The sequence below is a fragment of the Tenrec ecaudatus genome, chromosome 9 (assembly GCF_050624435.1).
Source record: "Tenrec ecaudatus isolate mTenEca1 chromosome 9, mTenEca1.hap1, whole genome shotgun sequence".
In the NCBI taxonomy this organism is placed as follows: Eukaryota; Metazoa; Chordata; class Mammalia; order Afrosoricida; family Tenrecidae; genus Tenrec; species Tenrec ecaudatus.
Genome location: NC_134538.1, coordinates 70978204 through 71005350, shown reverse-complemented (window position 1 = coordinate 71005350; position 27147 = coordinate 70978204). Strand labels below are relative to the sequence as shown.

The window sequence follows — 27147 nt, the reverse complement described above, 5'->3', positions numbered from 1 at the left end:
CTTTCCTAATGATCTATCTTTCCTTGATAGGTGTTGTTGAATATCCTACTATTGACTGCGTATTTCTGTTTTCAACTCTGTGAGAATTTGTTGCAGGCATTTTGAGGGACTTTCATCAGTGTGTTTATGTTCATTAAGGTTATATGTTCCTGGTTAATTGTTCCTTTAGTCATTGTACTAAATACTTCATTCTTCTTATCCCTTTCAATTTGTTCATTCTTTTTTCCCCTTTCAATTTGTTTGTCCATTCTTGTCTTCAATTATGCTATTAAATTTGAAGTCTATTTTATCAGAGATTAATATAATCACTACTGCCTTTTTATACTTGTTGGCTTGCTGGATTATTCATCATCCTTTTATTTTTAGTCAATTTTTGAGTTTTAAGGTGTTTCTTGTGGGCAGCATATAGGTGGGTCTTACGTTTTCTAATCTAGTATTATCTAATCCGTACTTCTCTTTGTATTTTGATTGGTACATTTAATCAATTGATATTCAGAGTCATTATTGATATATGTGGGTTTGTTGCTATCATTTTCCTGTGTTGTGTTGGTTTCTTTTCTTATGGTGTGTGTGTGTCTGTAGTTTTAATGGGATATCATTGCTGATGCAAGGTGGATCTTGATCGAAAGCAGAGAATACCAGAAAGATGTTCACTTGTGTTTCATTGACTATTCCAAGGCATTTGACTGTGTGGATCAAAACCAAATATGGATAGGATCAAGAAGAATGGGAATTTCAGAACACTTCATTGTGCTCATGCAGAACTTGAATCTCATGTACATGGATCAAAAGGCAGCTGTATGAAGGGAAGAATTCATGGCTTAAAATCAGGAAAAGTATGTGGCAAGTTGTATCTTGTCACCATAATTATTCAATCTGTATGCTGAGCAAAGAATAAGAGAAGCTGACTTATAAGAAGACGAAGGAACATCAAGATTGGAGGAAGGCTTATTAACAACCTGTGACATACAGATGACAAGACTTTGCTTGCTGAAAGTGAAAAGGGGTTGAAGCACTCGCTGATGAAGATGAAGTAATGCAGCCTTCAGTGTGGATTATTACTTAATATCAACAAAATCCTTATAATTGGATTAATCAGTAACAACATAGAAATTGGAGAAAAGTCTGAAGTTGTCAAGGATTTTGTCTTGGTTTGATCCACAATCAGTGCTCATGGAAACACATTGAAGAGATCAAAAGATGAGTTTCATTAGGCAAATCTGCTGCACAAGATCTCTTTAGAGTATTGAAAAGCAAGAATGTTACTTTGAAGACTAGGGTGCATGTGACACAATCAACAGTATTTTCAATTGCCTCATATGTACGTGAAAATTGGATATTGAATAGGGGATAGTGAAGAAGAATCTATGCATGTGAATTGTGATGCTGGAGAAGCATATTGAATGCACCATGGACTTCTAACAGGACAATCTGATCAATATTCAAAGTACAGCCAGAGTGCTTCTTAGAGGCAAGGATTGGGGGGGTTGACCTTACATACTCTGGACATGTTTTCAGGAGAGACCATATCCTGAAGAAGGGACATCGTGCTTGGGAGAGGGCCAGCGAAAAATGGAAGACCCTCAAGGAGATGGATTGATACAATGGCTGCAACAATAGGCTTAAGAATAGGAACAATTATGATGCTCACCCAGGACCAGGTAATGTATTGCTCTGTTGTGAATAGGGTCACTGGCAATTACCAACAACAACAACATTGGTGTGTGTGTTCCTCTTCGATGTCCATATTCTTTGGAGTGCTTCTTGCATTCTATTGCTTTATGGACGGTGTTGTACAGTGTGAGCTCTCAGATTTGTGTGTTGAATCGCTGCCCATAGTGATCTGGTTGATGATTTTTGTAATACTGGCCTTGGTTTTACAAAAATCTTTATTTTTTTCTTGTCTGGAAAGATCTTTATTTATCCTTGGTATTTGAGGGAAATTTTGTTGATGTTGGATTCTTGGTTGACAGATATTTTTTTCTTTCAGTATTTTACATATTCTGCTTCATTGTCTTCTTGCCTGTATAGTGTCTGATGAGAAGTGCTAGCTTATCCTTATCAGTTGTTCTTTGTAAGTGATTGTTCTTTTTCTCTAGCTGCTCTCAGAAGTCTCTCTTTTTAGTATCAAGGGACTTCCTCTTGTTTGCTGTCTCTCTACTTTGCTGAACACAATGTCCTTCTCCAGCAATTGGTCTCTCCTGATAACATGTTCAAAGTATGTGAGATGAAGTCTCACCATGCTTGCCACTAAAGAGTGTTCTGGATATACCTCTCCCAAGTTAGATTTGTTACTTCTTTTGGTAGTTCACAATACTTCCAATATTTTTCACCAACATCATAGTACAAATGCATTGATGTTTCTTTGGTTTTCCTTATTCAATGTCCATCCTTCACATGCATATGAGGCAACTGAAATATCATGCCTTGAATCAGGCCTACTTTGGTCTTCAAAGCAACATCCTTGATTTTCAACACTCTAAAGAGAACTTGTGCAGTAGATTTATGCAGTGCAATGTGTTATTAATTTCTTGAGTGCTGTTTCCATGAGTGCCGATGCAAGTTCAAATCAAAGCAAGATTAAATCCTTGACAATTTCTATCTTTTTTCCATTTATCATGCTGTTACCTATTGGTCCCATTATGAGAATTTTGGTTTTCTTTACATTGAGTTGTAATCCCATCTGCAGAATGTTATCCTTGATCTTCATCAGCTAGTACTTCAAGTCCTCCTTACTTTCAGGAAGCAAGGTTTTGTCATCTGTATGTCACAGGTTGTTAATAAGTCTTCCTCCAATCCTGAAGTCTAATTCTTCTGCATATAAACCAGCTCCTCTGATTCTTTGCTCAGCATGCCTATGGAATAAGTATGGTGAAAGTATATAATCCTGTTGCACACCTCTCCTGATTTTAAACCATGTGCTAGTCTCTTGTTTTCTCTGAACTGCCTCTTTTAAAAAAAAATTTATTAGGGGCTCATACAACTCTCATCACAATCCATCCATATACATATATCAATTGTATAAACCACATCTGTACATTCTTTGCCCTAATCATTTTCAAAGTATTTGCTCTCCACTTAAGCCCTTTGCATCAGGTCCTCTTTTTCCCCTCCCTCCCTGTTGCCCCCTCCCTCATGAGCCCTTGATAATTTATAAATTATTATTTTGTCATATCTTGCCCTATCCGGCATCTCCCTTCACCCCCTTTTCTGTTGTCCATCCCCCAGGGAGGAGGTCACATGTAGATCCTTGTAATCAGTTCCCCCTTTCCAATCCACTCACCCTCTACTCTCCCAGTATCGCCCCTCACACCCCTGATCCTGAAGGTATCATCCACCCTGGATTCCCTGTGCCTCCAGCTCCTATATGCACCAGTGTACAACCTTTGCTCTATCCAGACTTGCAAGGTAGAATTCGGATCATGGTAGTTGGTGGGGAGAAGGCATTTCGGATCTGGGGGAAAGCTGTATTCTTCATTGGTGCTACATCGTACCCTGACTAACTCATCTCCTCCCTTAGACAACCTCTGTGAGGGGATCTCCAGTGGCCGACAAATGGGCTTTGGGTCTCCACTCTGCACTTCCCCTTTCGTTCACTATGGTAAGATTTTTTTGTTTGTTTTGATGATGCCTTATCCCTGATCCCTTTGGCACCTCGTGATCACACTGGCTGGTGTGCTTCTTCCATGTGTGCTTTGTTGCTTCTGTGCTAGATGGCTGCTTGTTCACCTTCAAGCCTTTAAGATACCAGACACTATCTCTTTTGATAGCCAGGCACCATCAACTTTCTTCGCCACATTTACTTGTTCACCCACTTTGGCTTCAGCAGTTGTGTCGGAAGAGTGAGCATCATAGAGTTCCAATTTAATAAAAGAAAGTATTCATGCATTGAGGGAGTGCTTGAGTAGAGGCCCAAGGTCCTTCTGCCACCTTAATACTAGACCTATAAATATAGACACATAGACCCATTTCCCCATCCTCCTATATATATTTGCATGTACATGTCTTTGTCTAGACCTCTATAAATGCCCTTTGCCTCCTAGCTCTTTCCTCTATTTCCCTTGACTTTCCTCCTGCCCCACTATCATGCTCCGTCCCCACCTGGGTTACAGTTATACCTCTTCTTTACGTTACCTTACCCTTGATCATTCCCTACCAGGCCTGCCACTCCCCCCTCACCACTAATTTGGATCCCATGCTGTTCCCTTGTCCCTGGGTTAGTTAACACCACTTCCTTACCCCCCACCACCCCCTAGCCCAAGTCCCCCCGGAACTGTCGGTCCCTTTGTTTTTCCTCCAGATAGTTCATCCAGCCTGTCTTATTTAGACAGACCTGTGGAGATAATAACATGCACAAAAACAAGACAGAGGAAAACAAAGCAACAGTATACAACAAAACAACAACAGCAAACCACTGACAAAGATCAAAACAAAACAAATCAAGAAAGAAAAGCTTGTAGTTAGTTCAAGGATCATTTGTTGGCCTTTAGGAGTGTTTTCCAGTGCAGTGTGGCACAACTGCCTCTTAATTCATGTACATGATATCCAGGTTCTGTGTGAGCTCAATGAAGTGTTCTAGGATTCCCATTCTACTCAAGGCTTAACTAAAATTTGTTTTAACCTACACATCAATGAAACACAAGTGAACATCTTTATGATATTCTCTGCTTTCAGTCAAGAGCCATCCGATATCAGCAATGATACACCTTGTTCCACATCCTCTTCTGAATCTGACCTGGACCTCTGGTGACTCCCTGGCAATGCGCTGCTACAATCATTGTTGGATGACCTTAAGTAAAAATTTACTGGCATGTGATACAGTGATGTTGTTCTATAGTTTGGGCATGGGTGTTGGGTCCCCTTTCTTTGGAGTGGGTATAAATATGGATCTCTTTCAGTCAGTTGGCCAACTACCTGTCTTCAAATTTTCCTGGCATAAGCAAGTGAGTGCTTCTAGTGCTTCATCAAGTTGTTGAAATATTTCTATTGGCCTTCCATCAATTCCTGGACCCTTTTTTTGGGCTAATGTTTTCCATTCAGCTTGGATGTCTTTTAAGTACCATTGGTTCTTGCTTATATGCTACCTCTTGAAATTGTTGAATGTCAACTAGGTTTTTTTGCCCTGTGCCCCTATATATACATTGTCTACAGGGTCATATCAATAAATATGAAGGAATAAAACTTGATGAGTTGATATCCATTAAATTCATGTGAGTGATTCCTTCTAGGGAGACAGGAGGAGAATGAGATTTGGCACTAGAGGAGGCCATGGGGTGTCCCAGCTTTTCATTCCACAGGGAAAGCTTTGGTACAACCACTCTCAGCAATCAATGGTCAAGTGGGGCCCATTGTGAACACAAACCCCCAAACCAACCCTTTGCCACTGAGTTGATTTCAGCTCATAGTGGCCCCATAGGACTGAGTAAAATTGCTCCATAGGGTCTTTGATGCTACAATCTTTAGGGAGCAGACTGCCACATATATCTCCCATGTAGCAGCTGGTGGGTTCAATTTGCTAATCTTTCAGTTAACAACCTAGCATTTAGCAGCTGTACCATGAGGGCTCCCTTATATGCCTATACATTATGCTCTCCTAGTTTTTAGTTTTATTATAAAAAATTATGTTGTGGCTCCATATTGTAATTATGAAATAAATTCTCTAAACACATTGTGTTGTTGGCTCAGTGTTTTAAGCAAAAGGAAGGTATAATCGCCATTGGTGTTGATATGGATGTGCGTGGGTGTGTGTGCATCTGTCCACATGTATATGGTCAAATTAAAATACAATCATTGAAACTCATTCACTATTTTGAGCTTTGTAGCATTTAAGGCAATGATCACCAGGTGGGCAAATCATTATAAGCGTGCCACATAAAATTACTAAAATCAACATTTGAGTCCCCAAAGGTCCCCAGCAATTTCCTTCTGCAACCATGGAAAATGAACGTCAATGAGAAAATGCCTGGAGCACTTTGTTGTTAAAATTTTTTATGAGCCTCATAAGAATATCAACTCACAGAAATAATAGAATGAGAGTTTCCTCCACCAGCACACTCAGTATAAGAAACTCAAGCATGATGACTCATGATGAGAAGAGAAGCAGACCCACAGCAGAGGGATCCGTCTTGTACTCACCGGGCAGGTAGCTGCACAGTCGCTCCATGGCAGCCTGGGCTGTCGAGTTGTGGACCTGGGCAAGCTGCTCAATCACAGACACCACCAGCACACACCCTGCAAAAGGAGCAAAGGCCATGCCAACAGTGTCACACACAGAATGGTGCTGTAGTCTCAGGGTGGGGGGATAGACATGCATGTGTCCTCAAGAACACTAAAGCCAAAACCAGAACCCCAAACAAAGTCCTTGCTGCCGAGGCCATTCTGACCCTGATTCATGGTGACCCCACGTGTGTCAGTGTTGAATTCTGTTTCATGGGGTTTTCGGATGCTGATTTTTAAGAAGGAGATGTCCAAGAACAGTAGCTTTTGTGAAACAGAGACCTTCTGTTTTCCACTAGCCCTTTAAAGTTTATTGTGTGCATAAAAGCATTGCGAATTGTAGTGAAATGTGGAACGATCATAGGATCAGGGGTCCGAAGACTGAGGCTCTTAGTTCAATTTTTCTGCTGATGAATTATGCAACTTTGGGGAAATTTTTAATCTTGCTAAGTTTCAGTTACTTTTCCATCACATGGTAGAAAATAATGGTGTTTAAGTGGGAGTGCGAGAGAAATAACTAGCACAGCATAGAAACTTGGTACATATGAGTTAGCATCCTGTTCTTTCTGCTGTAAATGACTTTCTAATAACAAGGATCATGCCCATCCTACACTTCCTAGCCTGTGATTCAGGTCAAAACTTTAATCATAGAAAAGTAGTGGAGCTTGCATAGCACTTGTAGTTAAAAGACCTGGGATTGAGTCCCAGCCTTGCTTTCCTGGGCTCACTGGGTAGCGGCTTCCTTGCAAAGTAGATAAACTGTCTTCCCATAGTGCCGCCGTGATGCTCACACGAGGTGATAGCAAAAGGGAACGCACCGTGGAAATGGAAACATGCTGTGATTTTTTCCCATCTCCTAGCTACAAAGCACACTGCTGGAAACATGGAGCAATCTCATAAATGTCCAGAAAGACCCTTGGCGTAAATTAGGAATACATTCCTTTCGTTCTTTGATATAGGAGCCATCGCAGCTATTAGGCCTACGTTCTTTGAAGGTTCTATAATCAACCCTGGTCTTCTAGTCGGCCCTCATTTCTTAAGGGAAGGGATTGCACCCTACCCACCCCCCCACCATCTAGTCACGAAAGTTGGTCAAGGATCCGAAGTCCGTGAGAGGACATTGTTAGACCCCACTAAGGCACGATGATAAAACCCTTCGCAGGGATCATTTGTAAAGAGGCACAGGAAATCTTATTTGCAACAAGAAGAGGTTCCAGGGAACCTGGACCCAGACCCAAGTCTGCCATTGTTCATTGGCTTAAGGAGCTGAAGTTCAAATTAACTTATGAGGGGGCTTCAAGAAATTGGAAAAAAATTTCCAATACCTTTTAATTCCAGTTTCCCATGAACTTTTTGAAGCTCTGTCATACTTGGCACCATTAAAACAAACATTTCCCATTATAAGGTGATGAATAAAGGATGTGAATGGTACTCTTGGGAATTTCTGGAAGAAAACAGAGACTCTCGCCTTCCTAGACACCGCCATGCCTGAGGACGCCCTAACCTCAACGGTTCTGCACGCTCAGAATGAGAGTAAGATACACTCTCCTGTCTGAGCGGTCTTTACAACCACAGTCTTGCTAAGCTCTGAGGAGCGCCCACATGTTGGTGTAGTAGTCATTTTCAACCATCAAGGTACTAGTTTAATACTTTCTAATAGATTTAGGAACTGATACTTATTGGCACATTTTGGTTTTAAAATATTTTAACATATATTTTCACTTTGTTTTATATTTTACTTTAACTTTCAAAACATAAAGCAATAAAATTCATCTTTGAACACTGAAACATAGAGGGCAATGTAAAAATGATAATAAATATCACATCACCCAGGTTGTCAATTTCACTTTTATAGATACAGAACATAAATTTGGTCTATGTGAATATGTTATAATATTTATAACATCCTTTTACACCTTCATTGATGTACCTGCTAGTCACCTACCAATGAAGGTCCGATGGAGTTAATTTCAACAGTGGCAATTTGGAAGCAATGGCTAATGATGACACTGAAGTGTGACTAGGAGAAGGAATGAGGCGCAATCAGAAAAGGGCTGTGAAATGAAACAGACTTAAGTGCAAGTTTTGAATCAGCCACTAGCTGTGTGACTTTGAACAAATTATCCACAGTTCCAGAACTGTATGCTGGCCAGGTTTCAGCAGCACTTCCAGATGAAAACAACTAGGAACAAAGATCTGGTGATTTATTATTCAAAACCCGTCAGCAAAAGGCAGACAGCACAGGACGGGGCAGCATTTTGCTCCATTTGGCGTGTGGTCACCATATGGGGGTCATCATTAGACAGAATCAACTTGATGGCAGCGGGCACCAGTTAAGGTAGAGCAGGTGTTATCAGAAAAATTGTTATCAGGAGAGGAATAAGATTTATAAAGACTTGAGGGACAGAAATAGCAAGGTGTGTTTTCCCTTCTCATTGGTACCTACAATAATACAATGTCTTAACATCAATGGCATAACGAAATGATTAAAACTTTAATAAGCGAAAACCCAAACCTGGCACGATCAAATTGATTCTCGTTCATGGCGCCCCCTGTACTACAGAGATAAACTGAGTTTCATAGGGTTTTAGGAGTTGTGGTCTTTACAGAAGTACATCACTGGCTTTTTAAATGCAACTTCAGCCCCTGAGTGTATTTGTTTTAACCCATGACTTTGAAGGAGGAAGATAAACAGAGTTATGATACTTGAGATTCACCTGCCTCTTAGTTCTTCGCAGTTTTATTTAGAGAAATCCCAGCAAGGTCTTCTATAATTGCAGGACCACCAGCACTTCTGACTCAAATTGGGAAAGCATTAGATAGATAAGCTAGAACAAAAAAATATGCACCACTATCGCCATTTGCCGAGTCAAGAGTCACTAGGTTCAGAAGGGGTTGGAAATACATAGAAACTCAGGTTGGTCTGGATTCAGACTCTAGCTGGCTGACTCCACTCATCTCCAGTCAGTTCATCTCCTCTTCCAGTTGGGTCGTTAACGCAATTGGGTTGTTCACTCAGTCTGGTTATTAACTCCGCTTCTAGCTGGTTTGCAAAGAATCTTGCCGTGCATCCTTTTGTGGCAAGAGTGAAGAAATGGGATTTTTACTGCACCTAATAGGAGGTTTCCATGGGCTGAAGAATGTTTTCTTCTTAGGCAATTGTACAGGCAGGGTAATTCCTGCCACTCAGAGCTTTAAACTATTTCTCCCTGGTTCATTCAGAGCCAGTGAAGCAAAACTGGATGGAACTGAATTTGTAAAATGTGGGTGAGCCAAAGTGATTATTGGAATGTGAAAAAAGAGGAGTTATCTCCCTGAGAGACGCTTAATCCCCCTCTTGAAAATCAAGAGCAGTGTGTGCTTTGCACAGCAACCAAACCTTTTGACAGGCAGAGTCAGAAACAATGGCACTGGCTCAAAGATGGCGTCTGATCAGCTCGCTGTGAATGTGTGTCAACTTGCACAGTCCTGGTAATAATCTGATCTCCCATATTAGGCTCCCCAAAGGGCTCACGATGCCTCCTGTGAGTCTCTTGTTCCAAGGATTCAACCAGTGACATTTCCCTTTTGGGTTATTGCTTCAGGATATTTACATGTAACAAATTCTGATCTGCTTCAGTGTGACTGTGCTGACTATGACTGAGCCAGTTCCAAGTCCTCCGGCTGCTAATAACATCCTGGCTTGGTCAAGGGAATTTGTTCAAGGCATTGTGTATTTAGGCCGTGATGAGAGTGAGAGAAAGCTAAGTATTTCACTTAGTGGTCGTCATCCAAAGTCCCACATATGGACAGATTCTTTTCACCTGGCCCCTGAAAATAATGAGTGTAATAGAAACAGACACTCCTGATCTCATAGAGAATGAAGCAAACGGGCAGAATAGGAATACCTGCCATGGGGATCTGCTTCTGGGCACAGACCTCAGGTGCACTGCAGACAGGGCTGTGGAAGCCTTTTGAAATGAAACAGAACTCTTGAAACTCTAATTATAACCATGTCTGTGCTGGCAGGAAATGCGGCCAACAACAGCGAGTGGCCTATTAGATTTCCCATTCTTCCAAAGCCACACTGCGCTGCAAGACTAGGGAAGCACCTGGCAGTTGTCAGAGCTGGAGCGCACATGACTAGGCTGCCGTTTTGACCGTGAGGAGGGGGCATTAATAATTCATCAACAGCAAGTTCCTCATGTGCTCACTTTCAAAGTGTTGTTGCATACATTAGTATCTCATTCCAAATGCAAAACAATGCACTGTGGTGGAGATTTTTGCTTTCATTTTGAAGATGAGCAAATGGAGCCTCAGAAAGGTGAAGTGCCTTGACAATGATGTAGCTAGTCCACAGGGGGACTAGGACTTTAAAACAGTGTTTCTTGAGCTCCTTTTATTTGCCAGGCACTGTGCCAGAGAGAGGTATCCAAAAACAAAGGTAGGTTTTGTTCCCTTGCAGAGTATAATCTATTGGGAAAAAGAGATCATAACTAGGCAAATGATTTCTAAAATGTTATGTGTTGCAGGTCAATGCTCTATATCCTACTTTGGTGAATAGTAACTGAGATCTTAAAAACTCATCTTAAATGCAGCGAATTGTGTCTCCATGTTTAGAGGAAATAAGACTCATGAAAATCAAGGACACCTGGAAACCATTGGTCCATTGAGTAATGGATGATAAGCAGTCTTCATGGCCCTGAGACCAGGAGGAATAGATGGTGCCGCCTCTACCACTACCAACTGCTCTGAAAAAGACCACAGTAGACAATCTTAGACAGAGTGGGAGAAAACTGTGAAACGAAACTCAAAATCATGAAAGAAACTAGTCTTGACCGTCAGAGGCTAATGGAACCCCTGACACCATGGCCTTTGGCCATCCTTCAGGTCTAAAACGTAACTCACCCCTGTGGCTCAATTTTCAGCCAAATAATAGGGACATAAGGGGGTCAGTCCCATTAGTGTGGTACACATACTTAAGACTAACTGATGATTTAGGATTGGGGTGAGGTGGGGCATCATTTAGCCAAGGACAAAATTCAGAAAGGGAAGAATGAAGACAAGAACCACAGAGAAGATGGGGGATAGGTGGTGCTACATTGACAAGATGGCAGTGACTGAGATGAAGTAAACTGTGCATGAATTGAATGTGAAACGGATCATGTGCTCTGACAACCTTCACTCAATTCACACTCACAAGTTTTACACATAACAATTCTAGGTGCTCTGAAGGAAAGAAACATCATGACGCAACAGAGTGTAATGAGGTGGGATAGACACCTTTTTCAGCAAGAGCTGGATTTTTCTGGAGAAAGACATTATGCTTAATAAAGTAGAGGGGCAGCAAAAGGGAGGAAGGCCTTCTACAGGATGGGCCGGCAGGGCAGCTGCAACAATGGTGAGGATGGCGCTGGACAGGACAGTGCTCATCCTGCTGGACAAAGGGTTGCTGTCCTTGGACCTGGCACACAGGCTCCGACGGCCACAGCTAGACTTGATGGAGAAAGTCTCTCTGGAGAACACGAAAAGTGTAGCGGTATCACAAGGAGATGCTTTGTGAGGAACCAGGAGCAGGACCCAATAGGCAGGAGAATCTGGTCCCCACTTGAAGGCTCAGAGACGAGAAGAAATTTTGCACCAGAGTCCACCAGTAGGACACTGGGTACGGGAATGAGCAGCGGATGGACCCGTGGGACTTTAGGTAGAATTTATCATAAAGGTGATGGAGGCCATGGTTTGGTTTGTAAAGGGGAAACTGATTCGCTCTGGGTCTTCAAAGTCTCATGCATTATCATATGACCAGGCAGTTCTACTTATAGATGTGGATCCAACAGACTCGAAACAAGGACTCAAACAGACACTTATATGCCAACATTCAATCCAGCATTTTTCACAATAGCTTAAAGGTGAAACTAGCCTAAAGGTTCACCATCACGGATCAACGAAATGTGACACAGTGGAGGGAGAGGGGCTTCAAAAGTTCTTGGGAAAATTCCATTTTTCAAAATTTCACTTTTCCATAGAACTTTTGGGGAATCCCTCATAAGGCAAGAAAGTAACTCTCAGATATATAAACATCCTTGAGAAACATGGGAATTCCAGAACACTTCATTGTAATCCTGAGGAACTTGTACATGAATCAAGAGGCAGTGGTGTTCCCAGGACAAGGGGATGTTGTATGGTGTAAACTCAGGCAAGGTGTGCATCAAATTGGTATCCTCTCACCGTACAATCACAACATTCAGCACAGATTACAACTCAGTGCGAAGGAAACAAAACTCCTCACCACTGGATCAATAGGTAAGATCATGAAAAATGGAGAAAAGGTGGAAGTTGTCAAGAATTTTGTCTTCTTTGGATACACAATGAATGCTTATAGGAGTAGTAGTCAAGAGATCAAATGAATCATTGTATTAGATAAATCTACCACCGGAGACCTCTTTAAAGTGTTGAAAAGCAATGATGTGACTTTGAGGACAAAGAGGTGCCTGACCCAAGCCATAGAGAGAATGAAAAGTTCGTTAGTCATTAACCGAAGTGGGTCGAAGGGGGCGGGGAGGAGGGAGCTCATTGCTTAGGAGACACTGGACTTCTGTGAAGAGCAGAAGTTGGGAATTTTAGAGCTGGAGACAGGTAAAGGTTGGCTCCTGCGAGAAGCATGACTGATGTACGAGGGGCTGTGCAGACTCACGTGACTGTGTGTGCCACAGAAGGTAACACTGCCCCATTTTGTGTCACCCTCACAACCACTGCCGGAATTCAGCCCACTGATAAAGCCATTGCACCCACACTTCTCTTTGAGGGTTTCCACGTTTTATTTTATTTTTATGCATGGGCGTAGCATGGAGTCAGATCTCAACTCACTGACAACCAGCAACAACATCCCACTAGTTCCACCTCAATGACCCTTGCCTGGTGGGTGTGTCATTTTTAAAGTGAGACGCTAACTGGCCTCTGGAGCGGCAGGAGCTTGGTTGGAACTGACCCCGGCACCTTGAGGGAAGCTTTCTCCCCTCGCTTAGCTTCTTCATCAAGACGGAAAGCAGACTCCTGCCAAGAAGTACTTTGGAGACCCTGTCCCGGGCTTCTTGAGTCATGTAACCGGTAAGAGGCAGAGCCAGGACTCAAATTTTAGACAGCTTTGAGTCCACATGCTATTTCCTCCTTTTCTGTGGTGTTAGTGAGGCTGTACTTGACCATGACGAGGGTGCCTGCCTCAGGCCCGGTGTGTTTACCCTTTTCTAAAAGGTTCTTGAATAATTATACATGCCAAACCTCCTCTGTCTAATCCCAAAATGAGCATCACTTCGAACGTCAAGCTTAATTTGTTTTGTTGTGCTGGACCTGAACGGGGGCAGGGTGGGTGAGGAGAGAGGGGATTTGGGGAAACCTTGAAGGGGGAAATCCTCAGGTGTTGGAAGTCATGGCAAGCCTGGTGGGAACAGTGTGGAAAACACAGCCACCAGGGCCTTAACTCGTCAGAAGTTTACTAGAAATACAATGGCCAGGCCACCTTTCTTTTGCAAGGCCCTCTTTTGTCCCCTGAGGCTTGTTATGAGCCCCTTTCTCTCTTCTTTCTACTTCCCGCCCACATTTTGGCACAGAGGAAGCAGGCTGATCTCCTTGCCTTTGCCATTTTCTCACATGGCCTGCTCTCAATTTTCCCCCTTTCTTTTAAAGAATTTTATTTATGTACCTATTTCTTTCTTTCCACACAAACGCATGCCCACTCTCATATCTCTTTCCTTCCCCAAGTCCCCTTACCTGGTAGCGAATGATCACAAGCATTTCTTCATACATTACTTGGCTGCCTTGATAGATTCTGTGGTGAATTGTCTGTTCATGCCATTTGCCCATTTGTAAATTAGATTAGTCGTGTTTCTCTTATTGAGGTGTTTGCTGCCATTTCTGAAAGCATTTCGAGAGTAACCTACCATCTGATATAGGTCTGCCAATTTCCCCGCCCCCTGTTCTGTGGGTTCTCTTTTTACTCTTTTAATGAAGCCTTTGATATCTCACTTCTTATTTTGTCTTCTGTAGTGTGATTTTCATTATGTTTCACAAAGTGCTTATGCCGCATATGAGGGCATCTATGTTTGCTCCTTTAGTTTTATCAATACTCTTTTTAGGTCTAGGTCGAAAGGCCATTTCACAGGGGTTTCCCAGTTCATAACAGTAGCAAAATTACAGTCATGAAGTAGCAACGAACATAATTTCATGGTTGGGGGTCACCACAACATGAGGAACTGTATGAAAGGGTGATGGCATTAGGAAGGTTGAGAACTACTCTTCTAGGGTTTATATTCAGGTTTTAAATCTATCTTGAGTTCCTTTGGTATATAACGTGAGATATAGATTTAGCTTAGTTCTCTTCCCCCTCTTTATTCTTTTTGACCCTATACTGTATCAAACATGATATCCTTCCCCAGGGACTGGTCACTCCTTATTACCTACTCAAAGCACATACTGTGCAGTTTGACATCCTTGCTTCTAAGGAGCATTTTGGTTGCATTGTTTGCAAATCAGATTTGATTAATGCCACTGGATTGTAGTTTTGAGGACTGTTGCACTGGCAAGTGGTTTTCTTTTTCACGTATCCATTCCCAGGGATGACTTTTATAAACACGCTGGCTGTTGGGAGGAAGAAGACGGGGCAGATGTGGGAGCGGAGAGATGATTAGGAGGCCATTTTGGCGCTGGAGAGAAGTGATGGCGGCTTGGAAAATGTGATGAGTAGAGCTGAGAATGGAGAAAAAGCAGACAGACCGAGGATCTGCCAGCGGCTCACAAAGTTCACTGAAACATGGAACTGAAAGACAATGAAACATTGCCGTGAACTTTTTGAAGGCCCTTGCCTTGTGCACGTTGACTTAGTGGGGTGTACCGACGTGTTGGAGAAGAACCCCTATGTTTCTTGTGTGGACCTTCCAGGTACTGGAGTCCTACACACCTGGGTCTGGGCCTTTGTACTCTGTTGGACCAGCTCTATTGGTCAAGTACATCCATTCAAGGGTCTCCTCTGCACGGTACTCTACTGATAACTAGAATTCTGTTATCCGATTTCTCCAGTGGAATGAAAGCCAGGAGAGCAGGATGTTGTCATTGTAATGAACAGCCGTTATTCTCACGGAGGTGGGAAGAAAAGCAGTCACGACAGAAAACTATGAAAATAACCACCTAAATCATCTTACTGTTACCTCGTTTCCTTAAGATCTCAGATAGCAAGCCAAAGAGCTGGGGCGCACATCCCAGGTCTGAAGGACATGTGCTCACACTTCTTTTTGGTGCTTCCTCTGAAATGCAGGCACGGAACAGCGGGGTGCACAGTGGGAGCAGTAAAAAGAACGAAGGGGAATAGAAATGTTACCGTTCAGTACAGCAAGGAAGGGTTTGGTGGCATCCAGACCTTGGCCAAATCGGTTTCTTTTACTTAGGATCTGGGTGCCTTTGGAAGGATAACCTCTTGGAGTCTAGATTTTAGCATCCACAGAAATAGACTAACATTTAAAATTGGCCACAGATTCTTTGAACTTCCTCCCATGAGGAAGCCTCTCTATATTTTTTATCTCTTTGAATCTCAGTGTGTGACTTGTTTGGAGTAATAGAGTATAGAGAAAGTGATATGAGATCAGATCGGAGCCTAAGTCTAAAGAAGCCTCATAACTCCCAATTTTACCCTCTTTTAGAACACTGCTGCCCTATGCTTGCACTAGCTGGCTAGAGAGGCCACACACAAGGTAAACAAGTCCCAACTTATCAACCACCAAATTTACACCAAGGGCCATCTTAAATCACCCAGTCCATCATCCACCATTTACCTGCTGAGTGCAGTGTCAGGAGTGAGCCCAGAGGAAACCAGCTGAAGGACATCCTGCTGGGCCCTTCCAAAAATAGCTGGCCCACAGAACTGTGAGCTAATAAATTATTCTTGTTTTAGGTCATAAGGGTTGGGTGACTTGTAATACAACAAAACCACCATACGTGGCAAATGTGTTGAGAGGATTAAGTGATATAACACATAAAAACATATTGTATCTGGTACATGGTAGGCATTCAACAAATGTTAGTTGCTCTCCCACCTGCTGAGACCAACACAGCAAAGAGATACATCCTTCACAAAAACATTTTAAAGCAAATTGAGAAATTTGCTTCTAAAACATGCTGTAATAACAAAAACATTGTTTACTGTCCTATGGCTTGTTTTTTATTGAAAATATGTAGTAGTTTCATGAAATTTTAAGTTAGACTTCTGTAGCCCAACCTAACCACCACCTGTAACATCATTTTTATGAGAAAATGTTACTGTGTCCCAAATTGCCAGCTTTTCCAAGAAAATTGTTAATAAGAGAGGCACTGTATTGGGTACCTACTGCTGAGAACAAGAAGTGAGGGAATTTCAGGGCAAGCAGGGCCCAAATAACATCCATGAGAGGAAATTAGCAGGCTCTAGTGAGAAACACATGATGGTATGGCTGATTTAGAAATAAATTAAAAATTATTAACAAATGAGAGCAAAGACTCAAGGAGTTACCTATTATTTATTCAGCTCATATATATCAGCACCTACTATGTGCTCAGAAGGAGCCATGGTGGCATAATGGTTAAGTATTCAGCCGCTACCCAAAATTAGTGGTTCAAAGCCACCCAGAAGCTCCATGAGAGAAAGACCCAGCGACCCACTTCTCTGGAATACAGCCTAGAAAACCTTATGGAGTAGCTCTGCTATCACACATAGGGTCACTCTGAGTTGAAATCCACTCAACAGTGGCTAACAGCACCATTGGTCCTGGAAGGCTCTCTCCCTGCTAGTGAGTCCATTCTGATTCATAGTGGTCGTCTAGGAGAGGTTGGAACTGCCCCTGGGGTTTCCGAGACTGTAACTCTTTATGGGAATAGAAAGCCTCATCTTTCTCGCATGGTTAGCAGCCCAACGCATAACCACTACACCAACAAGGCTCCTTAGGTGGTGCAACAGTCATTGTGCTGGGCTGCTAACAGAAATGTTGGAGGTTCAAGACCAGCCAGAGGCATTTTGGAAGAAAGGCCTGCTTATAATAAATCACCACCGAAAACACATGCAGCACATCTACTCTGACACACAAGGGAAGTCACTAGTTTAGGATGACTTGACAGCAACTCTAAGCTCTCTGAAGTTGAGGACATGGACCACGGGCCCAGAACCTGTGAGTGCTGTGTTAGAGGGTCTGCTGATATCTGGGGAGAAATTGACTCCCCATTTATGTATGTGTCAGCTTCCAGGAAAAGTGAGTCTTAAAGGATACCTTCACTTGGCAGGCAGAGAGTGGTCGCATCTTTAAGATGTGGGGTGAGGAAGGGAAGAGCTGGCCGAGAATCAAGCCCAGTGCCCATGGGAAAGGAATAGTGAGGAGGTAGGGGAGGATCTGATCGTGAAAAATCTTGGTGTCAAATGTTTTAAGATAGGACTCTCGAGCCTAGGGTGTAGATAAGTGGCTTTCAAAATAATTGTTCTCAGCAGTGGGCTTTCCAGCCCACAGAACAAGGTAGAAGGGAAGGAACCACATAGCCGAGGATCTGAGGACCAGAGAAAGACATGGCTGAGAAGCACTGTTGTACACCAAGGAACTGAATTCTTGCCAATTTATAAGTTGTTAGCTTCTCTAATAAACCCCATAATCATGAAAAAATTGCTCAATTTTCTTAAAAGAAAATTGAAAAATGATGTGCCTCTTTCAAAATACAATGTATACATTCAAATATTAAATATAATTAAAATATATTAATCATAATAAATTTGGATGTTGATGGAAAAAATGTAAATGATTACAAAGTGAAAATTTGGGGCAGAAGGTAAATATTAAAAATTTTAAATTGAACTATTACATTAGTTTTTTACACTTTTCCCAAAGGGATCTAACTACTGTAATGATTTATACCTGCACTCATCCACTTAAAAATAGCTATGACCAAATTCTTTTTTCACAAAGAGAAAGTTTACATTGATAATTTCTCTTCTTGAATTTATATTTCAGTTCAGAAATTATATTCATCCTTTAAATTCATGTTCCATTATAGAATTGCATCCAAAGGTAACATACTTCTATGGTTGGAAGGATTTTATTGATCACACTATTATACTTCTCAACAATAAAAATATGTATAAATTTAAATAAAATGTTAACTTTTCTGTAACAATAACACTCAAATGGTAAAAATTCTTCTGGATTGAGTTTTCACTACTGGCAAAATTAATTTATCTAAAGTATATGTATTTCCAATTTTGAGAAACAATTATTAAATTAGAATGGTATGATTTTATTGGAATTTTACCTTTTAATGAGATGCTTTCACTGTTCAGTTCTGCCTGTGTCTGTGGAAGAATATTACTTATCCATAAATGAGACAAGATCTCTTCAATTATATTTTTTTCATTTCAAAGGTATGTGTGGAGAAAACATGCTCACTTAAATAAGTATATGGTGATGGAAGAACATTTGCTATAGCAATGTCACTCAAGCCTTTCAACTTCAAAGTTAAATGCCCCAAATGATCTATCATTGAAAATTATAGAGTGATCTATCATTGAAAACCATTTTAAATTATCTATCACCCAACAACTCTATTAAGTGCCCTTTCAATTTTGTTGAAAGCAAAGAATTAGAAATAATATAACTTGCAAAAGTATTTTTACCCAGTCATTGAAGTCTTTCTCAATTTCTGGGATAAGATAAATAGATATAAATAGATAGACAGATAGATGGCTAGATGCTATAAGATGTATCTTTTAATTAGATCTGTTACTTTTTCACTTAAAGAGACTGTTAAAATTCAATGTATTTGGAATTAATTGGAAAAGTTGAAATATTGTTTTTTAAATATACCTGTGTTAGTTTGGGTACTTTAAAGAAACAAATCCACAGAAACTCATATGTATGAGAAAGAGTCTTACATAAAGGGTAAGTGCACATCAAGAAAACATCCCAACCCAGTGCTGCCCAAGCCCACAAGTCCAACACTAACCCATATGTCAGACACCAATCAACTAAGCCCTACTCCATCTCACAAAAGACATGCAATGACACTGACTTCAGGAGGAAAGCTGAGTCAGTGAATGTGTAAGCATCTCAGCACTGGCAGGGGTCTCCACGCGGCTGCTCCAGCACCCAGGGCTTCATCGGGGTAGATACATGTGGCTTCTCCTAAGGGATGTCTTGCAAGAAGTGGGCATTGGAAGCTAAAGTAGGGAACTGCTAAGGCAGATGCACCCTGGTCTGACCATCACAAAGCAAGCGACCCAAGAACTAGAAAGGCGAGGCTCACCGAGCCATTTATCTCTCTATTCTTCAATTAATCCCACATGTGTTTATCAACCAGCGTGGCACAATAAACTTTAACTATGTGTCAATCTACCCCTTCCCAACTTGACAGGTAGCCTCACAATTGCAATTAAGTAACACCTCCACCTTAATCCTATAATTCTGTGAATATGTTCCCCCACCTATGAAAGTTTGTAAGCCAACCACTTCATGCCTTTATCCCCCAATTTTGGGTATTCAATCTATATACTGCCCACTTACATCAACCCAGTGCTCTGAGAAGACAATCATTTTTTGACATGAAGAATCTTCATTCCAGTTGGAACCTTGTGAAGTCTGCATCCATAAGCAAAGTAAAACCCGGACAGGCCATCCATAAAGTCAGCAACAATATGCACCAGTTCACAGGCTCAAAAAATCTCCATCTGGTCGGGTTCTCGTCAACACAATGTGGGCTGCCTCACTCCGCCTCCACAGGGTGCCCATTAGTCGCCTTGCCTTTAGACCATGGGCTCTCACCAATACTGAACAAGCCTAGCCCCCTCCTGCTAGGTCATGAACTGTCAACCCGCTCTCATCTTCTCCTTTTTCCCCTATAAACTGAGTCCACAGGTGTCAGTGGCCAAACTCAACCTGTCTCTTTATTGCTGCATTTCTCCCACTTCCACTCAACAAGTAGATTCAGGTGGTCACCTAGCCAGCATCTCAGCCTGCCAGAGGCTCCCTTTAACATTCAGTCCCAGAGAGTTTTCTTTATGGTTCCAGATCTTTTGCAGCTTCTGACAATGATCATTGATTCCTTAGTACTCCAAAGCACTGGGTGGGGCATAACTTTTCAAAGCTCTCTTTGCAGGTGTGGCCTAATCCCATTTAAAGATCAGATTTTAATGGCCGAACTCCAGTGGGTTTACAAAGTTTATAATTCACACTTCCCATATTTTCCCAGAAAGCAACCAAGTAACAGTGTGGATTGAGATAAAGTTTATTGTGCCAACCTGGCTGATAAACACATCTGGGGTTAATTAAAGGGCCGAGAGATAAATGGCTTGGTGAACCCCACCTTTCTAGTTCTCAGGTCTCTTGCTTTGTGATGGTCAAACCAGGGTGCATCTGTCTTAGCCAGTTCCCTGCTTCAGTTGGCAAGGCTCACTTCCTGCAAGACATCCCCAAGGAGAAGCCACACATGGACCTACCCCGATGCAACCCTAGGTGCTGGAGCAGCCGTGTGGAGACCCCTGCCAGCACTGAGATGCTTACATGGTCATTGATTCAGCTTTCCTCCTGCAGTCGGCATCATTGCATGTGTTTTGTGATATGCAGGAGGGCTTAGTGGAGTGGTGTCGGACATATGAGTTAGTGTTGGGCTTGTGGGCTTGGGCAGCACTGGGTTGGGGTGTTTTCTTGATGTACTCTTATTCTTTATATAAAACTCTCTCTTATACATATGAGTTTCTGTGGATTTGTTTCTCTAAAGTATCCAGACTAACACAATACCCTTGCTTATACAATATTTTACTAAGCTGATTTTATCTTCATGCATACTTTATATATTTTTTGTTAAAATATTGAACTGTAGATTTATTTCACTTAAGTTCTGTCTTCCATTTAAACTTAAATGATAAAGCCAAATCTTATCATTAGTAAATTAACCTGATTATGATTTCTTCCAGAAAAGCTGGATTTTATTTTTCAATTTACTCCAGCATTTGAATTCTAAGATAGTTAGAGAAATTAAAGATAGATATATGAATCAATAGGTGTGGATGGATAGACAGGAAAATGGGTGGAGGTGGATAGATAAATGGATGGATGAATAGATGGATGGATTTACTTCTAAATAAACAGAGACATTAGACTGTAACAGTTGAATCAATGCAAACATCATTCACTGTCCTTATCCACAAACATATTTGCGAACAAATAAAGCTTTCATCTACCATCAAATGCTTACTATTGCCAAAGTTCTTACAAATGTTACACAGAAAGGAAAAGACATTTTTCTTAAATCATCCCCTTCAGGGTCCTAATTTAGCAATAAAACAAGATCTAAACCCCATACATACATAGCTAGACAAGTTTGAAAGGAAATACATCGGTCATTTAACAAGTATTGCTGCTAGAGATCCAATTCACATTTCAAAGGCGGGGGAACAACAGCAAACTCGTCGCCGTCATGTGGACTCTGACTCAATCATGGTGGTGCAGTGGGTTATTTGTTGGACTGCTAACCACAAAGTCAGTAGTTCAAAATAACCAGGCACTACCTGGGAGAAAGATGAAGGTTTCTACTCTCATAAAGATTTAGCCGTAGAAACCCAAGGTGGTGGTTCTATTTTGTCCTGTAAGGTCACTATGAATTCAGTTCATATATGTATGACTTATTCTGAAGAAACCATGTTTCATCTTGTCCCTGTGTCCCTGTGAGTTGGAACGGACTTCATGCCAGTGGTGTCTTTGGTTCTGTGATCACTGAATGGCTGCAGACAATGATTTCAGCAAAGTATGTATCAATATTTGACTAAGAACCCAAAACTCATTGCTACCAAGTTGATTCTGATGCATTGTGATGACTCAATAAGAATAGAAATGCTTCTTTGAGTGTCCTAGTATTTAAGTCTTTATGGGAGCAATTGCCTCATCTTTCTCCCAAGGAGCAACTGCTGGGTTTGAACAGTCGGCTGTATGGTTAGTAGCTCATTTAGTTGTCTACTCTACCACTAGGGTCCCTTTGTTCTCTTTAGGGTACCTTAAAATTTTTTTTAAGATCAGTCAAAATAGTGTCACCCTTGAGGGACTCGAATCATGCTCCTTTTACATCCAGGTTCTTTGAGTTTGGGGACAAAATGAAATCTGTAGGGAGCGTGGGTGGGATAAGGTCATTCTCATAGGACATTCCCATAGGACAGCCCTTGCTACCTTTGAAGATCGATTCATGCATTACTGTGATGGAAAATACAAAATCCTCAGAAGAGCTTCGCTGGCCTTTCACCCACCAATGAAGTGTTCGATGTTCTTGACAGCTCTGGTGGCATAGTGGCTTATACAATGAGCGGTTTACCGCAACGTCAGTAGTACGAAGCCATCCGTTTGTTCCTGGGAAAATGACGAGACTTTCTGTCCTGTAAACATTTACAGACTCACATACTCATAGGGACAGTTCTGCTCTGCCCTGTAGGGTCAAGATACCGTAAGTTGGAATTGACTCAATGGCCGTGAGTTTGTTTTGCTTTGGGGTTTGGGGATCATCCTGTGTCCTTTAAGAAAATCTATTATGATTATCCTTTGGGATCCCAAATTCTCCTCGGAGCTGATTCTGCCTCAAGTTTCACTGGTCAAGCAGGCCCTCTCAGAAGCCATTGTTTGACTGGACCTTTTTTGAAAGCACTTTATAGAGACTCAGAGAAGTGGATTCCTGAGGGGACTTGTGTATGGATCACAGAGACAAGTTTAAACAGATTTTGTTCAGAATGACTTGTGCAGGTGTGGACTGGAACCCTAGCAGCAATAAGATTTTACTTACCTTGGTGAGTATCAAAATAGCATTGGTGAGTACCTGAATTTTGTGATAATAATTTCTTACTTTTAAAAAAATTACTCTTCAATATTGTCTAAAATTTTTATGCTGACCATTTAATATTGTATAACCCCCCTAAAATTATTCTGTTTTAGTTAAAATTATTTGAGTGTCTTAGGTGGCCCCGACTTAATCAGGCACGTGCTAAATACACAGGGTTGACTAGTTGATCTTCATGGGAGAAGAAGAAACAGCTGGGTTATGAATTGCCTATGCAAAGGACCGGCTGCTAGGGGTTGAAACAAGTGTCTGGCTGATATCTAGCTTGGAAATAAGGCTGATTGTAACAAGATGAACTCTATGGTAACAGGTATGTCCCGCCAGCACAAGAAGTGGTAACTGATTAATTAAAGAGAAATTGTGCAAGTAAAATTTATATATATAAATGTCATATTACACCCCCCCCAATTTTTTTTTCTGCCTTTCTATTTTAATCAGCAACATTTTATCATTTGCTTTGGCTTGAATCCACAAAGCCAGCTCTCTCTCTTTATCATTCAAATTATATTCTGACTAGTGTGATATGAGGGGGGGGAGGTGATCTGAGGGGTGTAGCAACTCTACAGGGTTTTTTATTATTTGACCAGACATGAATGAGGAGTAAAATCTTTCATTCGTTTTTTTTTTTTCTAAAGAGAAGTTTTCTAAGCACCAAATAGTGTTTTTAAAGAAACAATAGCAACAACAACAAAACACACACACAACAGTCAATGAATTATTTTACATGTCAATGACTTCAAAACAAAAAGGATTAGTTTCTCCCAAAAGGACTCACTTAAAGAAAAGGAGATTTTGCCTAAATGAGCAAGTTTTATTATTGATTCCGTAATATTTGGAAAGTGGCAGCAAGAAGCATTGCAGGTTCAAACATGGTAGCATCCGCATTTGCTCATTGATGAAATATAGTAGCATCTGTTGGCTCATTGATGAAATGGCCTGTGTCCTTCAGGCAAACAATGGCAAGCCAGGAGAGGGAGATCAGAGCTCTACTTTTGAAATCAATTCAAGACCCTGCCTAAGGTCTTGAGTGTCTCCTCTTCCCAGGTCCTGGAGCTTGCTTGGTTGTTTGTAATACCAGCTCAGTGACTTCTGTGGTAGTATCCTTTAGAGAAAATACCAGGTTCTCAATTGTCCTTCTTTCTATGATTTTCATGCCAAAGAGAACTTTGGTAGGTGAGATTCTCACTAATATAACTGATGGCCCAAGGTAATAGTTTTCCAGGAAAACATTACTTTCAGAGATTTTTCTACATGGTTTCTAGAAATAATGCCTATGTGTCATAATTTACGACTAGATTCTTCATTTTTTTCTTACCACTTTACTAATCCCTAGGTTTCTTCTTCTGGACTCTTAAGCCAGGATTCTATTTGGAGGTTTGCCAATTTAGAAATTACTACTTAAGAGTTCCAAAAGTCTCCTTGTATCCACCGACTGACCCATCTAAATGCCTACACTGATCTGGCAGCTCTGAGTATAATGTATCAAAGATGCGACCCTGTTGCTACCTTCCTCCCACAAAAGAAAAAGAATGGAAAAAATTTAAAAATAAACAAAATATTTATATATCAGTCAGTGGTCAAAGTTTCCAGGTGCCCCCACCTCCCCTCTTACTGCTAAGTCAGGGAACCCCGAGAGACAACAGAAGGCAAAGATTGTGGAGTTCATATTGTGTTGTGGATTTAACAGTGTTCCCTAAAAATGTGTGTTGTAAATCCTTACCTCTCTGCCTACAGCAAAATGGTCACAATCCTGTTTGAAGATGGGTTTTCTGCTTTGTTAATAAGGCAAGGTTGGTGAAGGTTATCTCTTAATAGAGATAAAAGGGCCAGATAGGGCAAGAAGAGATGGGGCAAGACTGATGCCAACCCACATGGAGATCTCCAGAGAACCAAGAAACAGATCAAGCTGAAGAGGCAAGGCGCTCCCCCCAGAGCTAACAGAGAACGTCTTCCCCTGGCCCTCTAGCTTCTTAGACGATGAGGTAAGGGATTTCCGTCTGCTACAGCCGTCCACTTGTATTATGTCTAGCATAGCAGCATTAGATGATTGAGATACACTCTTGATTTTCATGTATGTACGCAATTAATCCTCACCGCATCCCTGTGAGACGGGTTTTATTAGCCCAATTTTACCAATTAGGACGCACAGATGGGGAAGTAGTAGTTAACTCAAAGTTTCACAGTAAAAAAGGAGAAGACAGGAGCAGACAATGATTCAAAACAAACCAGAAGGGATATGAATTTGTAAAATGTAGGTGAACCAGAATAATTACTTGAACTGTAAAAACTCATGATTCAACACTGCTAGAAATGTAACTTTTCTCTTAGAAAACAAGGACAGCAAGACCCTTGCATAGCAACCAAATCTCTTGCCTGGCAGGGTCTGAAACAATGGCGCCCTACTCAAAGATGGTGGCCAGCCAACCTCTTGTTTTCTTTTCTTTTTAATTTAAATCGTTTTATTGGGGGCTCTTACAGATATTACAACAGTACATAAATCAATGATATCAAGCAAATGTATATATGTTGCCATCATCATTTTCAAAACAGTATCTTCCTGCTTCAACCCTTCTTATCAGCTCCTCTTTTTCCCTCCCTCCCCTCCCACCTTCATGAACCCTTGATAAATTATATATATATATATATATATATATATATATATATATATATACACACACACACACACATATTATATCTTACACCATCCGCTGTATCCCTTCACCCACATTTCTACTGTTTGTAGGGTGGTGGTGATTATACCATCCATTGTTGCTATGGGGCCCTCTTTCCCCCCCTCCCCCCCAGCCCTTCCCTTAGCCTCATGGTGTCGCTATTTCCATTACTGTTTCAGACGGTTAGTCTGTCCGGGCCTCCCTCTTTTAATGTCTATGATTCCTGCAGTCCTGGCACTAATCCATTCCCCCACATCAGACTTCAAAAAAGAAAAATCATTACACCTCTTATAATTCCCCTATTTCAAAGCTCCTACCCTTAGTTTTCCCTATTCACGTTACTGTTCTGCTATTTAAAAGAGAAAAAAAACTTTTTTCCTTCTGATTTCACTCTATCAGCCATGACGGAACCAACCTGTTTGAAGCAGCCTGAAGGCCTGGCTTCAACCCAGGTACGTCTTGAAGTCAAGGGGAGAGCTCATTCTTCCCAGAGGTAGGCTGCCTACTATCCTTCTGAAAGGGGGTTAGAATGTCAGGCTTTTACAGCTGTCCATCCAAGAGAAAAATATTCGAATCATCAACAAAGCAAAAGACAGAGAGTTGGAAGGCTTGCTATAGACCAGGGGTGGCCAAACTTTTCAGACGGAAGAGGCAATTCTGTCTCTCACGACAATTTAAAAATTATTTGAGACCCTCAAATTTACTTCAGGGCCACATGCACGCACTGAAAGAGCCACCTACGGCCATTCATTAGGTCAACAACATTAATACAAGATCCCAAGATGTTTAGTCCACATGAAAAAAAATAAAAGCAAAGTATTTACAAACCTATACAGGCCTGGCTGCTGGTGTCGCCGACTGTAGGTGGGTCATTGTAGGCCGAAGAGGCTGAGGTGTGCAGGACCAGGAAGAAGAGCAGGGGAGATGCTGGAAGGACTTTCCAGGGAGTCTTCATCGCTGAGAGCTCCTCGGGCCACAGAAGAAGTGCTGAAGCTGAAGCCACAGAACCAATGGGCCTTTCTCTTTTAACCGAAAAGCTTCACACTCTCACATACATGTCTCAGTAAGTGTGAAGGGAGTAAAGACACACCAACACACAGGCTGGCTCTTCACTATTGCAGGATCCTAAGACAGGATCACACAGACCTCAGACAGATGGAGAGGAGCTGAAGAGAATGCCGGGAAAGGGACACACCCAGATTGCAGCAGGGACAGTAATACGCAAAATGACTCCTATGCTCACTGACCGAATTGTCTCATAACCTCATGAACTCTGCGCTTGCTGGAATAGTTTGTGGGTTCAGCAGGCTCTTCCTCTTTCAGTCTTGCAAAACAAAACGAAAACTGAAAACGAGAGAGAGAGAGAGAGAGAGAGAGAGAGAGAGAGAGAGAGAGAGAGAGAGAGAGA

General features: G+C 41.5%; 1 protein-coding gene across 1 annotated transcript in view; it reads right to left on the bottom strand.

The window, feature by feature from the left end:
* AOAH (acyloxyacyl hydrolase) overlaps positions 1-26838 on the bottom strand; it is a 248111-nt gene extending 221273 nt beyond the window's left edge. Inside the window, exons 1-2 of the mRNA XM_075557546.1 lie at positions 26568-26838; positions 6136-6231 (exon numbers count right to left, since the gene is read on the bottom strand). Coding sequence (XP_075413661.1) covers positions 6136-6231; positions 26568-26694 — 223 coding nt within the window. The 5' untranslated portion in view covers positions 26695-26838. The remainder of the gene's footprint in view (positions 1-6135; positions 6232-26567) is intronic.
* Positions 26839-27147: the final 309 nt, after the last annotated feature.